Below are 25,651 nucleotides of genomic sequence, written 5' to 3'. Positions count from 1 at the left end.
ACTCCATGAGCTGTACGTTCGCCCTTGATGCATACAGTGATAGGAAGACACGAGTACAAATCCCAGCAAGTCGGACTAAGCGTTTCATCCTTCGTAGGCCAATAAATTGAGTGCTATAAATCTGGGTAATAGGGACATCTTTTACGTACAGCGTTTAGAAACTCAGATGTGTAATATGAAGCGCTGTATGGAAACAAGTCTCACTTGTTTGATTACCTCTGGCTGTCCCATCTCTCTCAGGGGTGAACAGTTACCCTGCATTACCCTTGTTTGTCTGATTTCTGCCTGTTTGATCTCTGTCTGGAATTAGATCACCTGTCTAGTATTGCAACTACTTGTACAGTTTCTGTTTTAAGGCTACATCTACCTGTCTGACGTATTCTGGAATTATTACTCTTGAAGTTGTAGGTTTTATAATTTTGTTAACATAGCCATGTTACTCGTGTAACGCATGCTGAGGATGGCGTTCTGACTTTACTTTTAAACTAGGCTGTTTCATAGGCATGGATTAGCCCACGAGAACCTTTGATATTTGCAGATTTTTAGGTAGAGCGTAAACTTTTGACCTTATGTATACTTTTAGTATATTAATATACTTCTTATGGCTCAAAGCGATTTCTTTTGTTGGGTGCAGTGTCCTTTAAAAATTCTTGCTCGCTATTGGTCAGTTCTGCCTTTCTCCCTCCTTTTTCTCTTTCAGAGCAGAGGCCAATAACTGTATTATTCCACTTTGGTTTCTTTATCTGTTGCTGTGACGGACTCTTTTTTTTACATTTCTTTGGTGCTCCTCTTTCACTGTGGGTGTTTTAAGCTAGTAGCTGCCTGCGTTTTATTGCAGCACTCCGTTCTTCCCATCTCCTCCCTGTCGCTGACATTTTTTTGGCTTTATTCCAGTGCTGTCCTCGTTTACCTCTGCCTCCTAAAATAAGCTTGTTTAGCTCACGAAAGCTACAATATGCCCTTTCTAGTAAAATGTAGCTAAACTTACAAGCAATGATGTGAAACTTGCTTAGCTTCTGTAGGAAGCGGGCTCTGTAAACACTATATCAAAATAAGGTATAGTGTGCACAGTCCAGGGGTTCCCCAGAGGCTTATCAGAGGCTAAAGTAGATTATACCAATGCTCTCCTTTGTGGTAGTGTGGTCGAGCAGTTAGACTTATCAGAGGGTAGTTTAAAGCATTTGTTATACACACACAAGCAATAGGGGAAGCACACTCAAGGACTAACTCCAGACCAATGGTTTTTATATAGCAAAAATATCTGTTGTTCATTTATTTCTAGAACCACAAGATTCAAGTTGCAGGTAAGTACATGAATAAATAAGTATTCCATATATGTATCAATACCACTTTGTGTAGAATTGCCAAGCTATACAGTTTTCGAATAAATTGCAATAATCTGTTTTAAAAGTTTACACAGTGCAATTTTCAGAACAGTTCCTGAGAGGAAGAAACGTTAGTACGATTTGACGATAAGTACAAGACTTACAGATCAATTGTTCCGGGGGTTAGGAAGTCCACAAGTTGGGGTTCAAGTTAACCCCAACCCACCACCAGCAACACAGGGCCGGCCGGGTGCAGAGGTCAAAGATTAGGCAAATTTAACATGGGCTCCTATGGAGACTGGGGGCAATTGGAATCAGGCCTGCTTGCAGGTAAGCACCCGCTTCTTTGGAGGGCAGACCTGCGGGGTTTAGAGGAGCACTGGGGTGGTGGGGGCCGCAGGTCAGCACCAAACACACACTCTCAACGGCACAGGGGCGGCAGGATGCAAACACAACATCGGTCTCCCAATTCTTTCCTATAGGGGGACCCCGGGGCCCACAAAGATGCTGCAGGTGAAGTCCACAGGTTCGGTTCCGGGAAACCAAAGGCTGGACAAGGAGGGGGGTCCACCTGATGGACATTGCTGCACCGAAGGTCTGATTCCCCAAGGCCAGGTGGCTGCAGGTGCAGGGGTACCTTTTGGCATCGGGAATCTTCATCTGGTTCTGTCGTGGTCAGGGGGGCCCTCCAGATTCAGTCTGCAGGTGTCGTCGTGGTGGACTGGAGGGGTGAACCCACGGTGGGCACCTGCTCAGAATTGTTTAGAGACCAGCTCCAGTCAGTTGGGCCACCTGGACTCGGGCCGCGGGCGTCCATGCCAACAAGGGCATTTTCCTACAGCCTTGCATCGCATCTCAAATCTCTCTCTCCAGGGCCCCTCCCTGCCAGCACTCACAACATCACACACAGGGCATTGCTTATCTCCTTTATTGGGGCCATAAATCTTTTTAGGCTGCTATGTTTTGAAATGCAAGGCAATAATGCTTGCAAGGCTTTCCATTCTGTTACAATAAAAAGAAAATACTTTTCCAACCTTATTTTCCAATTTCTGTTCAGGTGTTTACACAACGCAAGGTAGTGCAGTCATTTCCTCGGCTCTCCTTAAGGGCTTGTGATTTCTGATGTCAGTAGCCGCCAGTGACCACCAAAACATGGCAGGAAAAGACAAAATTATTAGACAGGGTTGACCTATTTGTGGTAAGAAAAGTCCAGTTCCGAATTTACAAAGCCAGTAGCTCTAACTCAAGAAAATGCGAGACCTATTACATTGCAAATGCTTGGTTGGGTTGTAAAAATTTACAGCTAGCCCGCAGGTTGCACAGACCTTCCAAGAAGCATTATTGCACAGCAGAGCTCTTCATTGGATTACACAGACCTTGGAGTGTGAGGCAGTTTCCTGGAGGTCCTGTGGCAGGCAGCTGTTAATGGGCAAGATGTGGGTCCCAGGCTCACTATGCCACTGGATTCAAGCTAGCCTGGCTGAAGAAGGGTGATGCCCTGAAACTGGTCCTAGGATGCCTGTGTCTGGTCCAGGAGGACCTGGCCTGGCAGTTCGGGCTGGACTGTTCCCATGTGGGACAGGGTCAAGACTGATTTGCATATAGCTGGGTCCAAAATGGGGTGGCATGGTGAGCAAAAGAGTTGATAGATTAAACCCAGATCTGTGACTGGGGCTGAATGTCTGATTGGTTCTGCAATCCGTCCATCATTAGTGTTTCTTTGCTTCATCTTGTACAGCCATGCCTATGATGGTGCCTATGGATAAACTCCATGCAGTTAAACACCTACCATGCACAGAGAAGTTACCCATATCCATCCCACACATTAATGGGATAAAGTCCCCAGATATTAGGGGTAGACAGTTGGAGGAGAAGTGGTGATCAGCCCCTCCAGCAGGACTGCAGGTTAAAGATCTGTTCTCCTGCACTATGGTCGCTGCCATCATGGCACTTTACAACTAGGGTTGATTGGTCATTATCCACTTTCGCTGAGGATGGGGAGCAGATATTTAATATACCCTCATATCTGCAGAGCATGCCTCAGTTAATGAACCATAGTATCCATGTGTAGCAACTCTAATGGTCTTGTAGATCGTTGAGGTCACTGGAGGAAGAAATTGGGAAAGGCCATAAAAAATAAAAAAGGGACTCTTGGCTCAACTTTTCCAACCCCCCATAGAAGTCTTGTGCCTCGTTGTCCTGTGATTAGGCTCACAAAACTGATCTTTCCCTGAGGTTACACAGCACTGACTCACATAGAAAAGCAATGCAGCTAGTGTACATGAAAGTGCTAAACACCAAGTTATACATAGGTTAATGCACAAGCCGTGCAAAGCTCAGTGAACACAAACCTGTGTGGCAATGTTATCCCACTGGGTTCCTCACAGACCTTACAGTGGAAGGACCAGAAGTCCCTGCATGGCTAAGTTTTTGGCACTTCTGGATATCGCTCTGTTTATTCACATCTGGTGGCTCGCTTCCTTTAGTTCCTGCAGGGATTAGTGTTACTGTGTATGTGCCAGTTGTGTAACTGCCATCATGCAGAATTGAACATATTCAGTCTTTGGTAGACTGATTTGTTGGTGTCCTTCACTATAATAGTGAGAGGCACAATGTTTTCTACCTGTACCCGACCCCCTCTGGTAAAAATAAACACTCAGTTTATATTGGTTTTCCACACAATGACGAGCCCTTGAGAACGTAGCACTCAACATGTTGCTTCCCCTTGGACATGTGCCATGCACAACTCTGTTTTATTTTTTTAGTCTTTGTTTATTGGCAAGGCAACATAACACCTGGTAATGCAGTGACAATTGACAAAGTACCAGCAAACAGTATGTGACAAGGTAAACTAACAAGTGGTACACCACAGTGACGGTCTGTGGTCCTTTAGCACTTTAATTCTTGGCTCTTATTCTGCCCTCTCTTTACTTGTTAGTTCTTGTTTATGCAGTACTTTTAGTTAGTGTTTGTCAGGACCCCTTTGCTGCTCTTACATTTTTTTTCCTGTAGCCGTCTTGCTCTACCTCTCCTTAGTTCTTTAACTACTCCTTTGGTCTGACAGTGCTGCTTCCAATGGTGTCCATTGTGCTGTAGTGCTCTTTTAGTTCTCAACAGCACATGTTTGTTTTGCTTTTTGTGTTCAGTTCTTTTCATGTCCCTTTGTTCTCTCACTATATATTTTCATAGTCCTCTTTCTTTGGCTTCTTCTTGTGTTTTTTACTTTCATCTGCCTGTTTTAGCCTTTCTTTTTCCATGCCTTTTGGCCTTGTTGTGCCCCCCTTGCCCAGCTTTTTGTCTGTTGACTTATCCCCTTTGTAATATGACTTGCTTGTCTTTTTTGCAGACCCTCTTGCTCTTCCACATATAATTTTTGCACCTTTTGCTGTATGTCTGATTGGTTCTAGCGCTGACCCTCCTACCCTAAGTGCGGATTCACCCATGGTAATATGCCACTTGAAGGCAATATTGTTGATCAGTTACTCCACCCGTCACTGGGTCTCATCTTTTTTTCTTATTTTTTCACTCTGTACGTCTTATCCCCAACAGGTCACCTTTGCTCGTCTGCTACAGATGTTGTTTCACCACTTGTACTTCCGCCCTTCGGTTCTGTTGCCACAGTTGCAGCACTGTTTTTTCTGTCATGGTTAAGTTTTTCCCATCTGTCTGTAGACTTTCTGTGAAATAAATAAGGGCTTAAGTATAAATTGCAAACAAATGTGAACTGACATCAATACCACTGGTGCAACGGCTTGAAATGTTTTGTACATCCTTTATGACAAGTCTATTGAGGGCACATTAGCGCTGTTTGCTTTCCAGTGTTATGGGTGACTTGGTTTCGCACATGATAGCTTGATTTTGAGAAAAATATTTTGACAGATGTTTCAGAATGGATGAGCAGGGGATGTTGGTTGCAGTCAAGTTCAGTACCTGAGCAAACTCTATTGTGAGTTTGACCGTGTGATATGGTTCAGTGCCTCACCCTTTCATTGATTTCTATAAGGTGATTCCAAAGTTGTACTTAGGTTCTGAAAGGGCTCATTTTTGTTTCTCAGTTCAGTGTTACACACTGTTAAACAGCTCTTACTCATCTCCACACCAGCACTTTCCTCTGCATGTACTCTGAGATTTGAGACTTCTCATGGTCTCACATAGCTGCCACTTTTCTTCCTTGTGACTACCATGAAAGAATTACTCACAACCATATTTCTGAAGCATAGTCTATCTTCTTTCTATATACATTTGGTACTTTCCGGACCACACCTTTGAAAAAGTCACTTGTTGTGACGAAACACGTGTTGGCTTGCTTATGCAAAGATGTTGATCCAACTAAGTACGATGGCTGTGGTTAAGGAATGTTGATCACTCGAAGGACCTATGCTGATGGCTTCTAATAAAGGATCATTTTGCAACTGTTTTCAACTGAAAGACTGATTTATATATGGACTTTCTGAGTGCGGCAGTGTCTGTTAATAACACTGTCCTTGGTCCTGGAAGGATCTCTTCTGTTCAGTGGGTGATGCTCACATGTGTTCCGTATAGTGCAGAATTGGTTTGTATGACCGGTGTCTCGTACTAAAGTGCTGGTGCTCTTTTCAGACAGCAGTGACATACTTTAAGCGGTGGTCATGGACTTCCATAGCGGTCTGGGAACCCCTTCAGCAGTAAAGTTCAATTCACATGATTCTTAATAACTGTTGAGCACAGTGCAGATGACTTACCCCTGTAAATCTAGGAATTTGTAACATGGCAACCAACTCTCCATGTCTGCCCAACAGGTTCTGCTACCTCTGCCTCCCTTCTTAGTTCTTGACCATATCATTATGCAAACTCTTGTCCCTGCTTGCTCTTTACAGTACTTTTATGCAGCCAGGTTCTATGAATTTGACCAAGGTTTCCCTCTTTTTTTTATAGGGAATTTTCATCTCGCGGATAGCGGAGGGCGGAGCTGCTCATAGAGATGGTGCTCTCAGCGTGGGAGACCGGGTTATGTCGGTGAGTATTTCAGCTGCATGCTTCTTTCAGGGTTGCTGACATGTCATACTCGCTCCCCCTTCCTCAGGTTTCCAGTGAATGTACACGCTCATCACATCTCTACAACGTAAGAATTGAAGTGACTAAATAACGTGTGGCGCTTGCATGGCTGCATGTTCGTACTCTTGGATTTGCAACTCCATGGTTGGGTCTGTTCTGTCAGGCATCACCCCTAGTTTGTCATATATCCTTTTGCCTTTGTGAGTACTTGCTCTGCTTATGCCTGTTGCTTTTGTCTTTCTTCCACCCAGCTGAGGTTGGGCTTTTATTATCTTACCCGTCTTTGTTTTATACCAGTCTTTTCTCTTTCTGTGCACTTTAGACCAACTGGAATGAGTTTTCCTTTGTTTTTTTGCGTGATCTATTCACAACAGTCATGCATTTGCCGTGTTATAGACCATCCCTTTCCTTCTGCACGTTAACACAGTTTCTCCTCCGTCCCCAACTCTTCAACTCCCATGCCCTGCCTCCCTTTTCACCTCTTTGCTCTCCTTGACACTTGGAATGCCATCCTCTCATCACTCTACATGCTCCAAGTAGGTTGAGCTCACCTGGCAGCTGCTGGTGGAGTGCTGGTTATTCTAAATCTGCTGTCATGGTAACAGCATGTGTTGCCGTAACAACTCCCATTGGTAAGAGCGGATACTGCCTTGTCGGTGCTGGCTTTCTGTCTGTCCTTCACTTCAGGACTGCACTTTCGCCACCTTTAGTCCTTAATCCTCTATAAACAACGCTGATGCCCGAGAGCAAGTAGCAGACTTGGTCTCTGACCTTATTCTGCTTAGTTAACTAAAAGGGACTCCTTGTTGTAAGGTTCTGTTTTTTTCTGCTAGACTGACCTTAGTGTATTACATATGAAAGATATTTAAAGGTAGTATCAGAGTTCACCTGCCTTCTTAGCTTGTGGCAGCTCTCTCGTCGGTAGCTCATTCAGCAGATTTTCGAGTCTTGAATTACATGAGATGTTGGTAATGAAATACATAAAATGTCTCAACCCATCCTGTGTATTTTATATCTATGGCCTGAGCACATAACCGGCATGCTGTACCTCCTGTTCAGGGCCTGCGGTCCCTTTTTATTAAAAAAAAGTCCACCTAGTGTTTCATAGTACAAACAGCCCACTACCCCTTCTCCTGCTCCCCATGCAAGTAAGGAACACAAACATCCTGACTCGGGCTGCTGAGAAAGGAGAGCTTTGAGGGGCATTTCTTAGCTCTTCCTTTGAGTGCTACTTGCTGTTTCTGGGAGGTGGCAGGTGAGGAGTCTCTGGTGATGATGTGGCTTGGTCTTATCCTTCAGCCTTTGGTCCTGTATGCTGGTCCTATCTTCCTTTACTAACCTCTGAGCTCATGTCTGCTTCCTCCTCTTCTGGGGTTGGGTTATGAACAGACGTGTCTTTGTCCACACATGCAGACCACACATGCACAAGACAAGGGTGTGTGAAGTAGGGGACTAGTAGCACTGATCCTTAACATTTTGTGTGAAACATACCTGAGTAAGCCATCACCATATGTCTAAATCTTCACTGATCCTACGGTGATCCTTGTTAATAATTACTTAACACAAGGAGGCTTTTGGGTACTGCAAGAAATCTTAACTTGAAAAGGCTTTTGGGTACTGATGGTGCCTTGAGTTCCAGTGCAAGGACTTTGCAGCAGAAGTTGCATTTAGGCATTTGTACCAAATGTTGCTGTAGTGTTTGTAAATGTGGTATGTTAGATGTAGCACTTATGGATATGGCACCGTGGTTGGAGGTTTTGGGGTATGACAGTACTGAATTGGTGATATGAGGATTGTGTGAAGTTGGGGTATGACGTTGTGTTTGGTGTTGTAAGGATTTTGTTCAAGGAATGTAGATATTGATGTTGGCAGATTAGGTAACCGTATTCAGGGGGCATAGCCACAGACTGAACTCTTGAGATCACTACAAGAAGGAAGCCTCAAATTGTTCCCTTTTGTTTACGCTTTGTCACTAGACAGTAGCAACAGCAATACTTTTGATTAAGGGAAATGTGGCAAGTCTGTAGTACAGTAAGCCCTGGAATTGCAGATGTCTTCAGTTGTGGCCCAGTCTGCTGCTTGCTTGCATCACATCTCCTATCTATTTCTTATCTATCCATTGCACATTGGCTCTTGTGTCATTATCCCAAATCTCTAGATTTTGGTGTTTGTTAGAGCTTTGAGAGTTCATCTTGTCCTCGTGACATCACCGGTCTCAATCACTTTGAAAATGCACACATTTGCCTTGTCGTTGGCACTGTGGAAATTCATGATGTCATGGATGGCTCTCTAGTCAAGAAGGAAATTGGTAAATTAAGTTTACGTCTCGGTCTCTCCTTTAGCTTTTGCTTCCTCTCTCCATCGCCAATCTTATGTCACTCATCCAGCAGTTTGCTGTTGGACAGTGAATAAAACATAACCACTATGAAACCGGTTTCTTGACCTGCCCTGCCACACCAACTTGATAGACACCTGCTACGGCTGTTTGACAGTTTTAGACCTATAAAATGGGCAATGGCATCTACTGGAAGATCCTGAAACAAATAAGGTTTATTTCTGGGGTAACAAGCAAATTCATCTTCCTACCACTCGCAGGATTATAAGACCGCTAGTGGACTTCGTGGAAGGGTGAACAAGTCACCCACTGCTGCAGTCAAAGAGTGATTCATTGCTCCATGTCAACATTGGGTTTCCTCTACTGTGTAGATAAATAACTGAGGAATACTTCTAACAGCGAGCCGCTGCCTGGGCATGCAACTGTGGGAGCTGATGTAGAAGTTGTGTTGATATTTGTGGTGTTTTCCAGATAAAACATTTCAATTTAATATTGCTTGTCAGCGTATCCCCTCTAACGTTTCATCGCACCTTCTTCCAAGTGTATCCACCATCTATGGCCGTGGACAGACACCCATTTATATATCTAATGCTGCACTGCCATACACAAACTATTTTGAGATCCCAATAAAACAAGTGTCATCACATATGATGTCTAATCTCATCAAGGATCTTTGGCTCTAAACAAAAATAAAAACCCTATCAAGGAGACCTGTGTGGTTTTCATGATCCCATTGAAATAACCTTTCCATATGGGGATATACTACTTCAAACCAGACCCTGTCCGTTGAACACCTCGACTGTCTCCTGTAGGCCATCATACTTTTTCGTATCCCCTCTGTCTCAGACCATCTTATTCAGGGACTTTATTGCACTTGTTGCAGCATCAATATGTAACAAAACTACCTTGTCATAAGACCCCATAACTGTACTACATGAACATGCTGTGGGAATTCCTCTTTAAAAACCCACTTGGCACAAGATCCCGCAGTGACAGAACTGGCGGACCATCATGTTCTCTCTCCTGGACATTCCATGGGGCCTGAATCAGTGCTGCTTCGATGTTCTAGGTACTTCCTCACTCCAGATCAGCACTTCCTGATTCCTGCACCATCTGCTGTCTTTGTTGGCAAATGCCTCCTGCGAACCTTTGTAGCATTCCCAGTGCTGTACACAGCATTAGGACACACACAATCGCATTTTAGCACTGGTGCCATTAACCAGCATCTCCACTCTTCTGTCATACCAATAGTGTCCTCAGGCATTACCATTCGGGTGTGCTGTCATATCTTGCCAATAGTACCATGTAGCACTACCATGCATTCGGAACTCACCAGTAGTGCTTTGTTGCTTTACCAGGTACATGCACTCTTGTATCCAACCACGAGGATGCTCTAGAGCATTACGAGGCCTGTGTACTCTCATTGTTGCAATAATTACGAAGCTACCAGACCTCTTCTTGTGCACTACCAATAAAGTTCTCAGGTGTACCAGGCATGTATAACCTTGTATCTTACCAGTAATGACATGCAGCATTAGTCAGTAGAAGTACTCTCATATGTTACCAGTAGTGCCTTGCAGCATTACCCATAATTTTACTTTAATTTTAGGAATAATTCAGTGTGCATAACAAACTATCTGTGCTCCTGTACTTACCACTAGCACTCTACAACATTGCCAAGTGCATTATCTCAAAGGCGGCAAAGAACATCCGAGCTGAGTTTAACACGTTTATTCTGCCACTGTAGGAGCTCTTGACAGCATTTTGAACAAGTGAAAATAAGTCATTATTTCATCTTGGCCTTTTCTTTCATGCATCAGTAGTAATAGACTTTACAGTGAGCCACGGGGGACCTGTCAACGTAATTGTTTTCGACATTCACCGGGGACAGTCAAAGCAACTACTCCCCGACTGTCGTAAGCAGATTGTGTGGTTTAGTGTTCTACTGGACATAGGAACGGTTCCATTGCTGCTGAAGATTTTAGACCAGCTCCCTGCCTAAACTGTGTTTGTGATTCAATCAGTGGGCTTATAGAGGCTTCATCCTTGCTTTGTGCATCCAGTACAGTCCACCTCTTTCATGTACTCTGTCTATTTGAGGAGCTCATCCACTCCGGAGTTGAGTAACATTCTAAGCACAATACAGTGCTTTCTGTGATCTTCCAGAGCCCCCTCCTTTGTTACTATGTTCATCCCCATCGCCCCTATCTTGTCCGACTGCTGTTATATTTGCCCCATCACTGGCACGCTAACTCGACCCCTGCTCTGTAGCTTGCATCGGTCTAATCTTGATCTTGTTGCCTAGAAGAGAAGCACCTTCTGAGTTGCAATTCTGACCGACCATGGCCTTCTCAATATGATAAACTAATTCTTCACCTAAAAATCATGTCCTCCGTAGCTTTTAATTTTGTTTACTCTTGTTGAAAGAAATGTCAGACAAACAGAGTCTGAAGTGTGTGGCTTTGATAAATGTGTTCGTGAATTGGGACTACTGTGGATTTCAGCTCCATGTGACTGTTCTTCCAGATGCTGACACTGGGTTTATGGGTTGTTTTAGATCAATGGGGTAGACATGACAGAAGCCAGGCACGATCAGGCAGTAGCGCTGCTTACCGGTTCCTCACCCACCATCACCCTGCTGGTAGAGCGAGAGATAGTAAAGTCGGTTGAAGAAGCAGATGTTGGAGCCTCCCCGGCACTGCAGCGGATGAGGCCACATTCCCCACCGCCACCAACTCGAGTGGATGCTGGTGACGAAGCCGACGGGCAGGAGGCGGATAAATTCCAAATGAATAACCGGACGCGAGGCATGGAAGATGAATATCCAATGGAGGTAAGAAAGTATATTTTTTGTCCCAATTATTTTAAATTCACTAAAGTAATTGCATGTTATATAGAATTTGAGCCCGGTCACACCAAACCTTTTGTTTTGAAAAAAATCATTTGTTTTTCAACATTCATTATTTAGTATTAAAATTTGTGTTTGCAATACTTAAGATTTCTTTCTAGTATTTAAGAGGAGGATTTTGTTTTTAATGGTGTTAATGACACAGTCACATTGTGTAACCTGCCCTCATGTCAATAAAATGTACACGACAAGGTGAGTATGAAGGGGTATTTGGGTCCTTGCAGAATCATACGTGTTCAGCAAACAATAGGAGGCCGGAAGGCTGCGACCCCGAACGAAAGAGGTTTGTATCTCTTCTCTCAAAAAACAAGATTAAAAAATATTTCAGCAGCCGCAGTGGTGGCTGGGGAATTTATTTACTTGCGTATTTATTTTCAGCCAATTTTGTGAGTAAATCATACAAATGTTCAAAAATCAAGGAAACATCAAAATATTATGAACATAGCTGCATAAATAGAAAAGAAAACATAAAAAAAAACGTATGGTGGCACTGCTAAACTAAGGAGATGTCTCTTGAGCATTTTTAATAGGCATGGAGAGGTAGTAACTTCATTCTCAAGTTTCGGGCTTTAAAGAAAAAAAGGGTACCAAAATGAGAGTAAAATCATGTAAGATATTGGCCATTTTGAAGACATCTACCCTTAAATGAGCTGGCTGGTGTAAAGTGAGCAAATCAAAGCGAAAGAAGGTGTGGTTAAGACATTTAGTACATTTAAAAATGCTGCACAAACAAAAGGTATGCAGAATAGGCAAGCCAAGCGGACAAGGTAAGAGAGAAGTAAGTAATATGAACCAGTTGACTGAGTCCAAGTGAAATGCACACTGAAGACCAGACAGTAGATTCAGGTATCAGATTGAGGAAAACCAAAACACACAGAACAATAGTATGTCAGAAGAGGAGCATGGGAATGCCTTTAAATAGGGAGATAATTTCTAAGTTCACATAGTACTATTGTTAAGGGTTCTGATCATAGGCATTGTCTTGAACTTAATCTAGTGCAAAAGGAGAGTAGTACTGCTTTTACAACAGAGAAGTGCTAAGGTTTTGTCACTTTGTGGTTTTATTGTTGCAGTGTTTGTGACATTGCTATAAACTACCAACCCTAAATATAATCTAGCAACTGAGCACGACCGATATCTAGGTCATGAACAGTCTCTATCGCCTGTAGTCATTGAGATGGGTGACCTGGTACACATGTTCTCTCTAAAGTAATACTTTGCTTACTCAGAAAGAAAGGGGCTCTTCTTTCCTTCTAGTAGGGGTCTTGAGAATTTTTCTTTGTGTCATTGGAACTGAATGAATGCAACTGAAACCTCAAGAACCATCACCTTCCAGTTTGAAGCACACTGTAAATGTTCTGAAAAGAAGACTTGGGTAACAACGTGAGAACTTCTTCTCATGGTTACCAGGCTGCACCAGCAGTTCCCATACAGTAATCTCGGATAAATAATTTATATTGCATGCCGTTAATGAGCTACATTTGTGTTTGGGGCACTAACCCTGGCCCAGAAGGAGCAAGGCACTTATTTTGCAATATTTATGCATGTTTAATGTTTATTGTATCCTTGACTTATAAATTATGTTTTTTCCTTTGTAAAATAATTGTCTGGAGCTTTATGTATTAAAAAAAAGAATTCGGGTTGAGAAGGTGGTCACGGGACCGCTGCAGGAGCCCCAAGTCCTCTTCGTCCCATTCAAAGTCCTCGGGACACTTGAGGAAGAGGCAGAAGAAGAAGTCGTCCAAGAGGATTTCGACTTTGCCTCTTCCGTTGACCGACATGATGGGTGGGGAACATCGGTGGTCCCAGCACGGTTCTGCAGAGTCATTGCCCAGTTCGACTTCACATCTCTTCCCCCCCTCCCCCAATTTCCAGGAGTCAGATCTACACCCGCTTAGATCAGATTTCATGCGCAGTGTATTTGAGCAGGCCTACCCCTCTGGCACTCCTTTGGGCCCGCAGGGTGAGAGAAGGCCCCATCCGGTTAACGCCGGCGGCTTCATCGTCTGCTCCGATGAGGTCTTGTGAATCTGATTCCGGACCGGCATTGGTCGTACCCACGCAGCCTTCTCTGGTGCTTGTCCTGACGCCTCTGCTCCTGGCACCCACCGGAGGCGCCAGACCCATTCTGATTCCCGACGACCCAGAGCCGATGGCGCCCACATGTCAGATCGTTGCCTGAGCCTTATTTTACACAGCCAGGCATGAGAAGAGTGAGAGGGCTCCCTGGACCCTTTGGGCCATCAGTTAGAGAGTAGTTTGTACTGGTATGATGAGCAAGGAGAAGCCAGTTGTCTGGACACCTCTCCAGATACTGGCTTGCTCCTCCCCTACTGTGGCTACGGATGAGGGAACTTCCTATGCAGTGGTGGTGCAGGGCAGCGGAGGTCCTTGAACTTCCCTCAGTGGCTGTTGAGCTGAACATCTTGACAGAAGTGCTTCAGCCTTGGGCTTCTACATCCGAACCCCTTCTCCTCTTTAACAAAGCACTTACAGACGTTCTGCTGGGAATTTGGTCCAAGTCCAGCACAGGGGCCCCTGTAAAAAGGATGATCATCCGCCGCCATCGCTCTGCATTAGGCGACCCTCACTTCCTCAGTCAGCACCCCACCCCTGAGAGCTTAGTAGTAGTAGTGATTTTATTCGATCAATATACATAAAATACATCATTGTCTCATAAAATAGATAAATGCATTCTTGAAAAAAATATAAAAACACAAGGTGCATTTCCAGCAATCAGCATACTAAAACAACAATACACCATAAAATACAGTTAAAATTACATCCACGTGTATTATCAAAGCTACACCATAACCAAACATCGATAATACGAATTCTGGACTGATATTTTGTTTCTAATCCACTAGGCAAAAAGAAGGTACCTTGATATGGAAAACGCAAGCCATTCCATACTATCTGATCTTAAAATGTGCATAGCTTCTGTAGATTGTGAAATACACATTAAACGGCAGGCTGGAACTATCCATCTTCTTCTGGTGTTCACATTTACACGGCAAAAAAAGATAGGATTTCTACAGATTCAGGACAGAGATTACAGGCTGGGCAAGTCGAAGATAAGGTAAACTGCTTCCATTTGCTTTTACTCAGATTCACAGGCAAAGTCCCATAGCTGATTTGTAGGTTAAGTGCATGTGCAGGCGGTGGATCTGTCTGATCCATGAATGCCCCCAGAAAGAAAGTGCATTTAATATCCAGAAACTGTTCAGTTAAAGTGTCAGTGAATTAAAAGAAAGAGCCCTGATTGAAGTCCCAGAATCTCCCCTTTACAATAAAACTGTGTCCTTGATCATGGACTCGGGATCCTCCCACGGTTCCCTCAAATGTAATTTATACAGCCAATGTTTAATCGCCTGCACCAGGGCATAGTCCTTGACACCATGTCTAATGCCTGCACCTGGACAGCAGCGGCTTTGACAGGGATCTGTGACTTGCCTCTCCAAAGTCTCACCCAAAACACTCTGCCTTTTAATGAGAAATAATTCTTAGCCCAAGGTCGAGGCATACCGGGACCAGCAGTGTTATTAATGTTAAATTCAATGTAGATCTTATAAACGTATTTTCAACCGGCTCTAATCCCTTTGTCTGTTCCAAGTCCCACGATTCAACCCCATCTAAACCTTCAACCAGCCCCTTACCTCAATAGATTTCAAGAACTGGGGCAATGGGGTGAAAGGCAGACTGGTTTAACTTTTTAACAATCGCCGCCCCTATGTGTTTTTAGTGATATTTTGCTTTTTTGAATCAGGGCAGACCATGACAGATTTCCAGACATTCCAAGCCCTAAATAATCGAGCACCTTAACCTGCTCAAAAACTTCAATCCCAACAGTAACTTCCTCTTGTAGGATCAATGAAGCCGAAAGTCATACATTTTGTTTTAGAGTTATTGATCTCCAGACCAAAATTGTCACATACGTTGCAAACCTATTTAATATATTCTGTATGCCCATTGGTGTGTTATAAATTGACAGCGCATCATGGGCAAAGAGAAGTGTTGGTATTGGATGACTGTAAGGAAATGCCTCCTTGGCATGGTTGCCCCCTGACTTTTTGCCTTTGCTGATGCTATGTTTACAATTGAAAGTGTGCTGAGGCCTGCTAACCAGGCCCCAGCACCAGTGTTCTTTCCCTAACCTGTACTTTTGTATCCACAATTGGCAGACCCTGGCATCCAGATAAGTCCCTTGTAACTGGTACTTCTAGTACCAAGGGCCCTGATGCCAAGGAAGGTCTCTAAGGGCTGCAGCATGTCTTATGCCACCCTGGAGACCTCTCACTCAGCACAGACACACTGCTTGCCAGCTTGTGTGTGCTAGTGAGAACAAAACGAGTAAGTCGACATGGCACTCCCCTCAGGGTGCCATGCCAGCCTCTCACTGCCTATGCAAGTATAGGACAGTCCCCCCTCTAGCAGGCCTTACAGCCCTAAGGCAGGGTGCACTATACCATAGGTGAGGGTACCAGTGCATGAGCATGGTACCCCTACAGTGTCTAAACAAAACCTTAGACATTGTAAGTGCAGGGTAGCCATAAGAGAATATGGTCTGGGAGTTTGTCAAACACGAACTCCACAGCACCATAATGGCTACACTGAAAACTGGGAAGTTTGGTATCAAACTTCTCAGCACAATAAATGCACACTGATGCCAGTGTACATTTTATTGCAAAATACACCCCAGAGGGCACCTTAGAGGTGCACCCTGAAACTTAACCGACTGTCTGTGTAGGCTGACTAGTTCCAGCAGCCTGCCACACTAGAGACATGTTGCTGGCCCCATGGGGAGAGTGCCTTTGTCACTCTGAGGCCAGTAACAAAGCCTGCACTGGGTGGAGATGCTAACACCTCCCCCAGGCAGGAGCTGTAACACCTGGCGGTGAGCCTCAAAGGCTCACCCCTTTGTCACAGCCCAGCAGGGCACTCCAGCTTAGTGGAGTTGCCCGCCCCCTCCGGCCACGGCCCCCACTTTTGGCGGCAAGGCTGGAGGGAACAAAGAAAGCAACAAGGAGTCGTCACTGGCCAGTCAGGACAGCCCCTAAGGTGTCCTGAGCTGAGGTGACTCTAACTTTCAGAAATCCTCCATCTTGCAGATGGAGGATTCCCCCAATAGGGTTAGGATTGTGACCCCCTCCCCTTGGGAGGAGGCACAAAGAGGGTGTATCCACCCTCAGGGCTAGTAGCCATTGGCTACTAACCCCCCAGACCTAAACACGCCCTTAAATTTACTATTTAAGGGCTACCCTGAACCCTAGAAAATCAGATTCCTGCAACTACAAGAAGAAGGACTGCCTAGCTGAAAACCCCTGCAGAGGAAGACCAGAAGACAACAACTGCCTTGGCTCCAGAAACTCACCGGCCTGTCTCCTGCCTTCCAAAGAACTCTGCTCCAGCGACGCCTTCCAAAGGGACCAGCGACCTCTGAATCCTCTGAGGACTGCCCTGCTTCGACGACGACAAGAAACTCCCGAGGACAGCGGACCTGCTCCAAAAAGACTGCAACTTTATCCAAAGGAGCAGCTTTAAAGAACCCTGCAATCTCCCCGCAAGAAGCGTGAGACTTGCAACACTGCACCCGGCGACCCCGACTCGGCTGGTGGAGAACCAACACCTCAGGGAGGACCCCCGGACTACTCTACGACTGTGAGTACCAAAACCTGTCCCCCCTGAGCCACCACAGCGCCGCCTGCAGAGGGAATCCCGAGGCTTCCCCTGACCGCGACTCTCTGAAACCTAAGTCCCGACGCCTGGAAAAGACCCTGCACCCGCAGCCCCCAGGACCTGAAGGACCGGACTTTCACTGCAGAAGTGACCCCCAGGAGTCCCTCTCCCTTGCCCAAGTGGAGGTTTCCCCGAGGAAGCCCCCCCTTGCCTGCCTGCAGCGCTGAAGAGATCCCTTGATCTCTCATTGACTTCCATTGCGAACCCGACGCTTGTTCTAACACTGCACCCGGCCGCCCCCGCGCCGCTGAGGGTGAAATTTCTGTGTGGGCTTGTGTCCCCCCCGGTGCCCTACAAAACCCCCCTGGTCTGCCCTCCGAAGACGCGGGTACTTACCTGCTGGCAGACTGGAACCGGGGCACCCCCTTCTTTCCATTGGAGCCTATGCGTTTTGGGCACCACTTTGAACTCTGCACCTGACCGGCCCTGAGCTGCTGGTGTGGTAACTTTGGGGTTGCTCTGAACCCCCAACGGTGGGCTACCCTTGGGCCAAGAACTGAACCCTGTAAGTGTCTTACTTACCTGGTAAAACTAACAAAAACTTACCTCCCCCAGGAACTGTGAAAATTGCACTGTGTCCACTTTTAAAATAGCTATTTGTGAATAACTTGAAAAGTATACATGCAATTGAAATGATTCAAAGTTCCTAATGTACTTACCTGCAATACCTTTCAAACAAGATATTACATGTTAAATTTGAACCTGTGGTTCTTAAAATAAACTAAGAAAAGATATTTTTCTATAACAAAACCTATTGGCTGGATTTGTCTCTGAGTGTGTGTACCTCATTTATTGTCTATGTGTATGTACAACAAATGCTTAACACTACTCCTTGGATAAGCCTACTGCTCGACCACACTACCACAAAATAGAGCATTAGTATTATCTCTTTTTGCCACTATCTTACCTCTAAGGGGAACCCTTGGACTCTGTGCATGCTATTCCTTACTTTGAAATAGCACATACAGAGCCAACTTCCTACAATGACTCCCTAGTTTAGGGGGGTGTCGGAAGCTGGCTCTGTATATACTATATCAAAATGAGATCTAGTGTGCACAGAGTCCAGGGGTTCCCCGGAGGCTTAACAGAGGCGAAAGTAGATCATACTAATGCTCTCTTTTGTGGTAGTGTGGTCGAGCAGTAGGCTTATCAGAGGGTAGTGCAAAGCATTTGTTGTATACACACAGGCAATAAATGAAGCCCACACTCAATGACTAACTCCAGGCCAATGTTTTTTTTATAGCAAAATGTTTTGTTACTTTATTTCTTGAACCACAAGATTCAAGTGGCATGTAAGTACATTTGCAAGTAAGTATTCAATATATGTATCAATACCACTTTGTTTCAAATTGGCAAGTTATACGTTTATCGAATAAATAGCAATAATCTATTTCAAAAGTCGACATTGCAATTTTCAGACACAGTTGGGGGGGGGGAGGGGGTCAGGGGTGGGGGAGTTAGCACAGTTTCAAAGTAAGTACAAGACTTACAGTTCCAGTCTCCGGAGGTTAGGATGTCCACAGGTTGGGGTTCAAGTTAACTCCAAACACCGACCGCCAGCTGTTCGAAGCTGGCCTGGTGTGTGGTGGGTACCTAAGGTACTTTACCCTTATACCAGGTCCAGGTAGCCCCTATTAATGAAGTGTAGGCAGTGTCTAGAAGCCAGGGCTCTCTAGGGGTAGCTGTGGATGAGCAGCCAAAGCTTATCTAGGAGACATGCAATGCTCATGCAATACCACTGTGGTCACACAGCACTTACACACATGAAAGGAAGCACTCGGTGTTATGAAATAAAGTACCTTTATTTTTGTGACACAATTACCAAAAAGTACTGGTTAGACAACACTCCAATAGGAGGTAAGTAACACACTAAATATGTACACCGGTAATCATAAATAGGCATACATAGCAATAGAAACCAGTGCAATAGACAATAATGACCCTAGGGGTAGCCCAAACCATATACTAAGAAAAAGGAATGCAATTGCAGGACCCCCACCTAGGTAAGTGGAATGTTCGAGGGGAACTAGGAAACCCCAAAGGTAACAACCACAGTGCCCCCGAGCAACCAGCAAGAAAGGAGTAACAGTTTTTTCCCCAAACCACCAAAAGGACTAGAAAGAAGCATAATGCAACACCCAGACAAGACTGCAAGATACCAGTGGTGGATTCCTGAAGAGGAAGACTCCAAAAAGAAGGGGGCGAAGTCCGAAACCGAAGGAATGTCCGGTGATGGCTTGAGCCACTACCCACCTGTCTGGTTGCAGGTGTTGGTCTACAGTAGTACGAAGACGGTCAGCAATGCAGTCCTGCAGTCGGTGAAGAGTTCCTGGAGGATGTCGTCGTCGTTCCACGCCGGATGGAAGATTGCAACCGTCTGTGATGTGGAAAAGCCACCAACAAGCCTTGGCAAAGGCAAGAGTCGTGGTAGAGGAAAAGTGGAATTGTCTGGAACCAGCAAGACCCAGAGGGACTCAACCCACGGAGAGTCTCAGGGGACCCTCAGCAAGGCAGAGAGTCCACAGGATAAAAGGCAGCCCCCATAGAAGACCCACTGAAAGAGGACCAAGGTGTTGCAGAGGACCCCACGCAGCACAACTGAAGAAGGGTTCCCACGTCACCGGAGGAGTACGCACAAGGCTGTGTGTTGCAGGGAACAGTGCTGGGGCTGGGGCTGGGGCTGGGGCTACACAGAGTCTGAAGATCCCTTGGAGGAGATGCCAACAAGTCTTGGTAGCTGCAAGAGACGAGGTGCACAAGGGTACTGTCCTGTGTGGGAAGGCAAGGGCTCACCTCCACCCAAGTTGGACAACTGGCAGAGAGGAACAAGGGTGCCCCCCCCCCCACCCCACCCCTCTGCGGGTCTTCATTTTATCCTGCTATTTCACTGCTTTCTATGGCAATTCCTGTGTATAATAGTGTTTACTCACCTTTTAGTGGGGTAATGCCAGTCAGTGTTTTAGTATTTGTGTTAACCTAATAAAATACCTTTATTTTTGTAACACTGTGTGTTGTGTTTAAGTGCTGTGTGGCTGTAGTGGTATTGCATAAGTTGTGCATATCTCCTAGATAAGTCTTGGCTGCTCATCCAAAGCTACCTCTAGAGTGCCTGGCTTCTAGTCACTGCCTACACTTCACGAATAGGGGATACTTCGACCTGATATAAGGTGATAACAACATAGGTGCTCACCACACACCAGGCCAGCTTCCTATAGGTTTCTCTTATTTCTATGGTTACATAATGGCACTAAACTTTTATATGACATACAGGTCCAGTTGTCTTCCACGGCCACATTTAAATTTCTATGCCTAGTCATTCATATTTAATTGAAGGTGTTAATGGAAAACTGGCTAAGGATTACATTTGTTTTATTTGGTAAATGTTCTGTATAAGAGTGGGACGTGCTCTCTTTAGTGATTGTGACAAAAGCTCTAACTTTGTTGTGGAGGTGTGCACTGTTCTCCGTTGGAGCAGTGCCTTGTTGAGCCATTTGTTAGTAGTTCAGCTTTCATTTCTCTGACGGTTTCTCTTGCACTTTTGCTCCCCAACTGCCTAGCATTCACACTGCACACTTCACCGCAAAGTGCCCTTTAGTTACTATCCAAATACTGCTAAACATCTTGTGTTGAGTGAAAGCTCGTTTTGTTCAAGTGAATTATTGCTTACACCAAAACAGTGAGGCGTTTTCTTTCTACCTTTGCACAGCCAGATGTTACTGGACAGTTTCCTTGGTTGCTCCTTTGCACAGCCAGATGTTACTGGGCAGGTTCCTTGGTTGCTCCTTTGCACAGCCAGATGTTACTGGACAGGTTCCTTGGTTGCTCCTTTGCACAGCCAGATGTTACTGGACAGGTTCCTTGGTTGCTCCTTTGCACAGCCAGATGTTACTGGACAGGTTCCTTGGTTGCTCCTTTGCACAGCCAGATGTTACTGGGCAGGTTCCTTGGTTGCTCCTTTGCACAGCCAGATGTTACTGGGCAGGTTCCTTGGTTGCTCCTTTGCACAGCCAGATGTTACTGGGCAGGTTCCTTGGTTGCTCCTTTGCACAGCCAGATGTTACTGGGCAGGTTCCTTGGTTGCTCCTTTGCACAGCCAGATGTCACTGGACAGGTTCCTTGGTTGCTCCTTTGCACAGCCAGATGTTACTGGACAGTTTCCTTGGTTGCTAATGTTTACAGTCCGGGTCCCTGGGCTGCCAGCCCTGTCCAGTCGGCTAACCAAGTTACTTCTTTTCCGCCCTTGACTCTCCAGGGGGTAGTGAATTTGAACAGTTAAGGCTTACCTTTGAAAGTAGTTTTTTTTAGTTTTAAATTAACACACAGCATGACACTGTAAAGGCAACGTTCTTGATAGTCGTAGCTGTGAAATGCAGCTTCTTTTTTACAGGTGGGTAAAATAAAAAGTTAAGCTCTTGAATTTTAGAAAAATATTCAAAGTTGCTAGCACCTGCCGAGGCGCGCACGCAAACTTCAGCCCGTTTTGAGCATTTATGCCATTGATGCCTTTATAATAAAAAAATAAAAAAACCTTTGGATGTGTAAACAGAGCTTTCCCATGGTGGTGTTAGCATTCATGGTTAGCCCTTTCACTTACTAGCTTGTTCACTTTGTTAGTTCAATAGAGGACATGCCTGTGATATCATGTAGAAATGTTGTCTTTTTTTTTTTGTCTGACTTGCACGCACTGGGTTATTTCTTGTCACAAGGCAACATGTGAAGAAATTCCGAACTACTCTAACAAGGCACCCACATCCAGTTCACAAGAGCCTTGCTGTTCTCATTTAATGAGGTTGCTGGGAGTTCAGTAGTGACAATGTCCCAACAGGTTGACTGGACGAGGGAGTCACTTGGAGATACAACTGGTCTAATGCTTTCTACGGGAACTGGGTGCTGTTGGTTGTAGGCACATCCAGCAAAGTCCTTCAACTGTAGCAAACAGGGGCCTGAAGCTGAGAACTACATAGTTACAGTCAAAATGTTCATTTGGCTTTGGCACTCAGTGGTCGCGGTGGCCCACTAGCCCCGCGATCTCGAAGAAGCACACCTGAGAGCTGAGATTTAGAGTCTGGGGAAACATGACTTAAGCATTTGTAACTCTTGAGCAGTTAGGGCTCGAATGACCATTCCTTTGGAGCCAGAATAATGGCAACCAGTTGCAGCTTAGATGGGGGGTGATGAACAAAATAAAAAGTCTGTATCTCCGTGCTGGATATGGGTGGATACAAGCTCTTCTTCGGTACCAGGATGGGTTTGGCTGGTGCAGGCTTTCCACACTCAGTCCTAAAATGTATTTTGGCAACTCCTGGGCCTCTGATTTCATAGTCTCTTCTAGGGGAAATTCTGCTTAGCTGGACTGCAAGGCCCTCATGTGTCCTGGGTTAAGCGGCTCTGTTTGCTTTTTGTTCCCTTGGAGCGGAACCAGCTCTTCTACCCTCTTGTGCAGCTCTGCGGATGCTCTTCCAGTATACAGCCTTGTCCACGTTCTTGAGGGGATCATCTAGCAACGAGCTCCTCTCTTAATAATCATTCTATCTGACGTAGTGCATGAAGCCTCCTCGAAGTCCTGATGAAATATGACTTACTTTTTCAGGGAGGCACTGGCTGTAGCTAGGATTGGCAAAAATGCTAACTTATTTCAAAATCGAAACATTCTTCGTGTCATGGGGGATGTCTACGCTAGGCTTTCCAGCCCGGCGGCCAGAGGCATGGCAAATACCACCCAGTCACAGTATTTCATGTTTGACTCCAGACAACTTTCCCCTGTTTTTTGGGTTGCTGGAGAATTTTCAGTGGAGGAAAGCTGGTTTTGTCTCAGCTTGCAAGTGGTGATTCACAATGTTAAAAGAAATCAGTATATTCCTCTATGCTTGAAATTGTTTTCTACAGAGAAGAAACACATGATTATGCTGCACTAATGGTTCAAATTAGACATAATTAATTTCCTTTTTGTAACGCCCTTACGTTTGATGATTTTCCCCAAGGAAGTATCTGAGTATGATAATGTGATCCACAGAATCATGGCACTTTGGCAGTAACTCAAAGGGCAGCTGTTTCCCTCACTTTGGCACGGTCTGGGTGTCATTAGCCATCTGGTGTATGCAGACTATCGATATTGAACTGTAATTGATCTGAGACTGTGTGGTCTTCTCAGCATTAACTTTATACTTCGTAAATCCCACCATTCATTTCTTACAGGAGGTCCTACTTGTGAAAGCAGGTGGTCCACTTGGACTCAGCATCGTTGGTGGAAGCGATCACTCAAGCCATCCTTTCGGAGTCCATGAACCGGGAGTCTTCATTTCAAAGGTACTGTGAAAAGGAGGCAGTCAACCCGTGCACTGGGAGGTGTGCACTTTGGGGGGGGAGGGGGGTCAACATATTCTGGTTTGATGATGTGATTTTAATGTTGGATACCAAGGCACAGTTGTCTCCTTACTTTATTTTTGTACACACAGAGGGTGTCTTTTCCCACCTCTGATTCTCTGGTCTTCGTCATTTATTTAAGGTGATTCCCCAAGGGCTAGCTGCTCGTAGTGGACTACGGGTAGGCGACAGGATCTTAGAAGTAAACACCATTGACCTGCGACATGCTACCCACCAAGAGGCAGTGAACGCCCTGCTTTCTAACTCGCAGGAAATACGGATGCTGGTCAGGAGAGATCCTCCACCACCCGGAATGCAGGTACATTTGCTGTGTCAAATATTGTGGATAATTTGAATGGAAAGGACACTTGGTAACAAAGCGTTGTGTGTCTCTTTGTATAAACTATGGAAACCACTCCAATAGTATCTATGTTTATTTTACACTTGTTGCGGAATTCCTTACTCCATCAGAATAGTGTTTGTGGGAGCATCTCTTCCTAAGCAGAATGAGCTGACATGGCATTGGATCAATTGTTTTTCAGGGTCCGTATGATTAAACTTACGGGTTCAATTCAGTGGTTGCTTAGCACTGGAAACAGCAACAATTGATCTGATTGAGTTAAGGTGACCTCATACTTGCAGTTGTTAGTCCGTGTTTGGCCACCTTAGCTTAGTAACTGGGTGGGTCTCATGGTGGCTTAGAGGCCTCCATGAAGGCAGCCAAACAACCAATGTTGGTATTCATCCTCTGAGACATTTTGACCTCATCATGAATCAGGATTCTTTAACCAACCCTTAATTCACCTCTTAGTAGTATGTGTGTCAACAGCAATGAGGTGCACTTGCCCCACGAAGGGACAGAGGTTACTTGTTTAGCAAATCAAAGTACTGCGATCGACAAGCCTTACTTCTCAAGGCGTCCAGCTTTCTCAGTATTCAAGTTGGTGTCAGAATAAATGTGGGTAGATTTTCCAGACTGGCACGGTAGAACATATGACTCGGGATATTATAGTGCTTCTCCACACCATAGAATTGATCTTCAGGCCTCCCTTAGCACCACCAAATATGGACCGCATTCTGCATCTGGTAGCATTGCTGGCAGAGATAAAAAAAAAAAAAAAAAATCTTCAGTAAATGGCGAGAGATCCAGTGCCTAAGTCCGAACGCATCCTGGGATTTTATCTTGATTCCTTCTTTCTGGTGTGAAGGAAATTGGGGTATGATGCCCTTTCTGGACCCAAAGAACAAGTCTGGAAAGAAACACTCCTTCTGCATAGTCTCTCTCCTCAACATACTAGAATCACGAAGGATATGTTCCTAGCGTCCATCAACTTGAAGGATGCCTGTTTTTATATTCCATTCCACCTCAAGCACAGAAAGGTCCTTTGGTTTATTGTCAGTGATCGGCACATTTAGTCCAAGACTTGGTTTTTGTTTGACTCAGAGTCTTACTCAAATGTCTGTTACTTGTGAATCAGTTGAAACTCTGCATCAACAGGTCCTATATATCGGATCTTGGCATTGTCACGGTCATCTGAGGGCTTATTCATCGCAGGAAAGGTCAACAAGCTAATGTTGTTTATAGTAGAACTCAGTGAGCAGACTGTATTTTTATTCACAAATATGACCATGCTAGCGATGTCATCTTGCATCCTTCAGTTCCTCTTCCAAATGCCTCCTCTCCAAAAGCAACTATAGCTTCAGTGGTGACAGGTTATTGGGCCAGTATTGTTTCCTGGATTCCAAAAGCAGAACAACCCATTGCATGGTGGACTGACCTGGTCAGCATCTTGGCCAATCAGGCCTGTATTTGAAACATCTGTTGTAAGTTCTGGTGCACCACCTCTTCCCTGCTTCAGCCAATGCCAGGCACCTTCTTTACGCAAGCAGGTAGTGGTAGACCGGGGCTTGAGTGGCAACTGGTTCGATTCCCTGGCCAGGGATCGGGAA

At 45.1% G+C, this 25,651-nt stretch overlaps 1 protein-coding gene across 23 annotated transcripts in view; it reads left to right on the top strand.

Annotated features, from left to right (window-relative positions):
* SCRIB (scribble planar cell polarity protein) overlaps positions 1–25,651 on the top strand; it is a 551,765-nt gene that overhangs the window by 319,818 nt on the left and 206,296 nt on the right. For all 23 annotated transcript variants that reach the window (XR_011201023.1, XM_069220949.1, XM_069220942.1 and 20 more), the window contains 4 exons: positions 6,240–6,320; positions 11,252–11,527; positions 23,534–23,644; positions 23,844–24,020. Coding sequence is in view for 22 of the 23 variants with exons in the window: in XM_069220949.1 (XP_069077050.1) it covers positions 6,240–6,320; positions 11,252–11,527; positions 23,534–23,644; positions 23,844–24,020 (645 nt within the window). In the remaining variant the exon portion in view is untranslated. The remainder of the gene's footprint in view (positions 1–6,239; positions 6,321–11,251; positions 11,528–23,533; positions 23,645–23,843; positions 24,021–25,651) is intronic.

The sequence above is a fragment of the Pleurodeles waltl genome, chromosome 2_2 (genome assembly GCF_031143425.1).
Source record: "Pleurodeles waltl isolate 20211129_DDA chromosome 2_2, aPleWal1.hap1.20221129, whole genome shotgun sequence".
Lineage (NCBI taxonomy): Eukaryota > Metazoa > Chordata > Amphibia > Caudata > Salamandridae > Pleurodeles > Pleurodeles waltl.
This window is presented reverse-complemented; position numbering and strand designations above follow the sequence as displayed.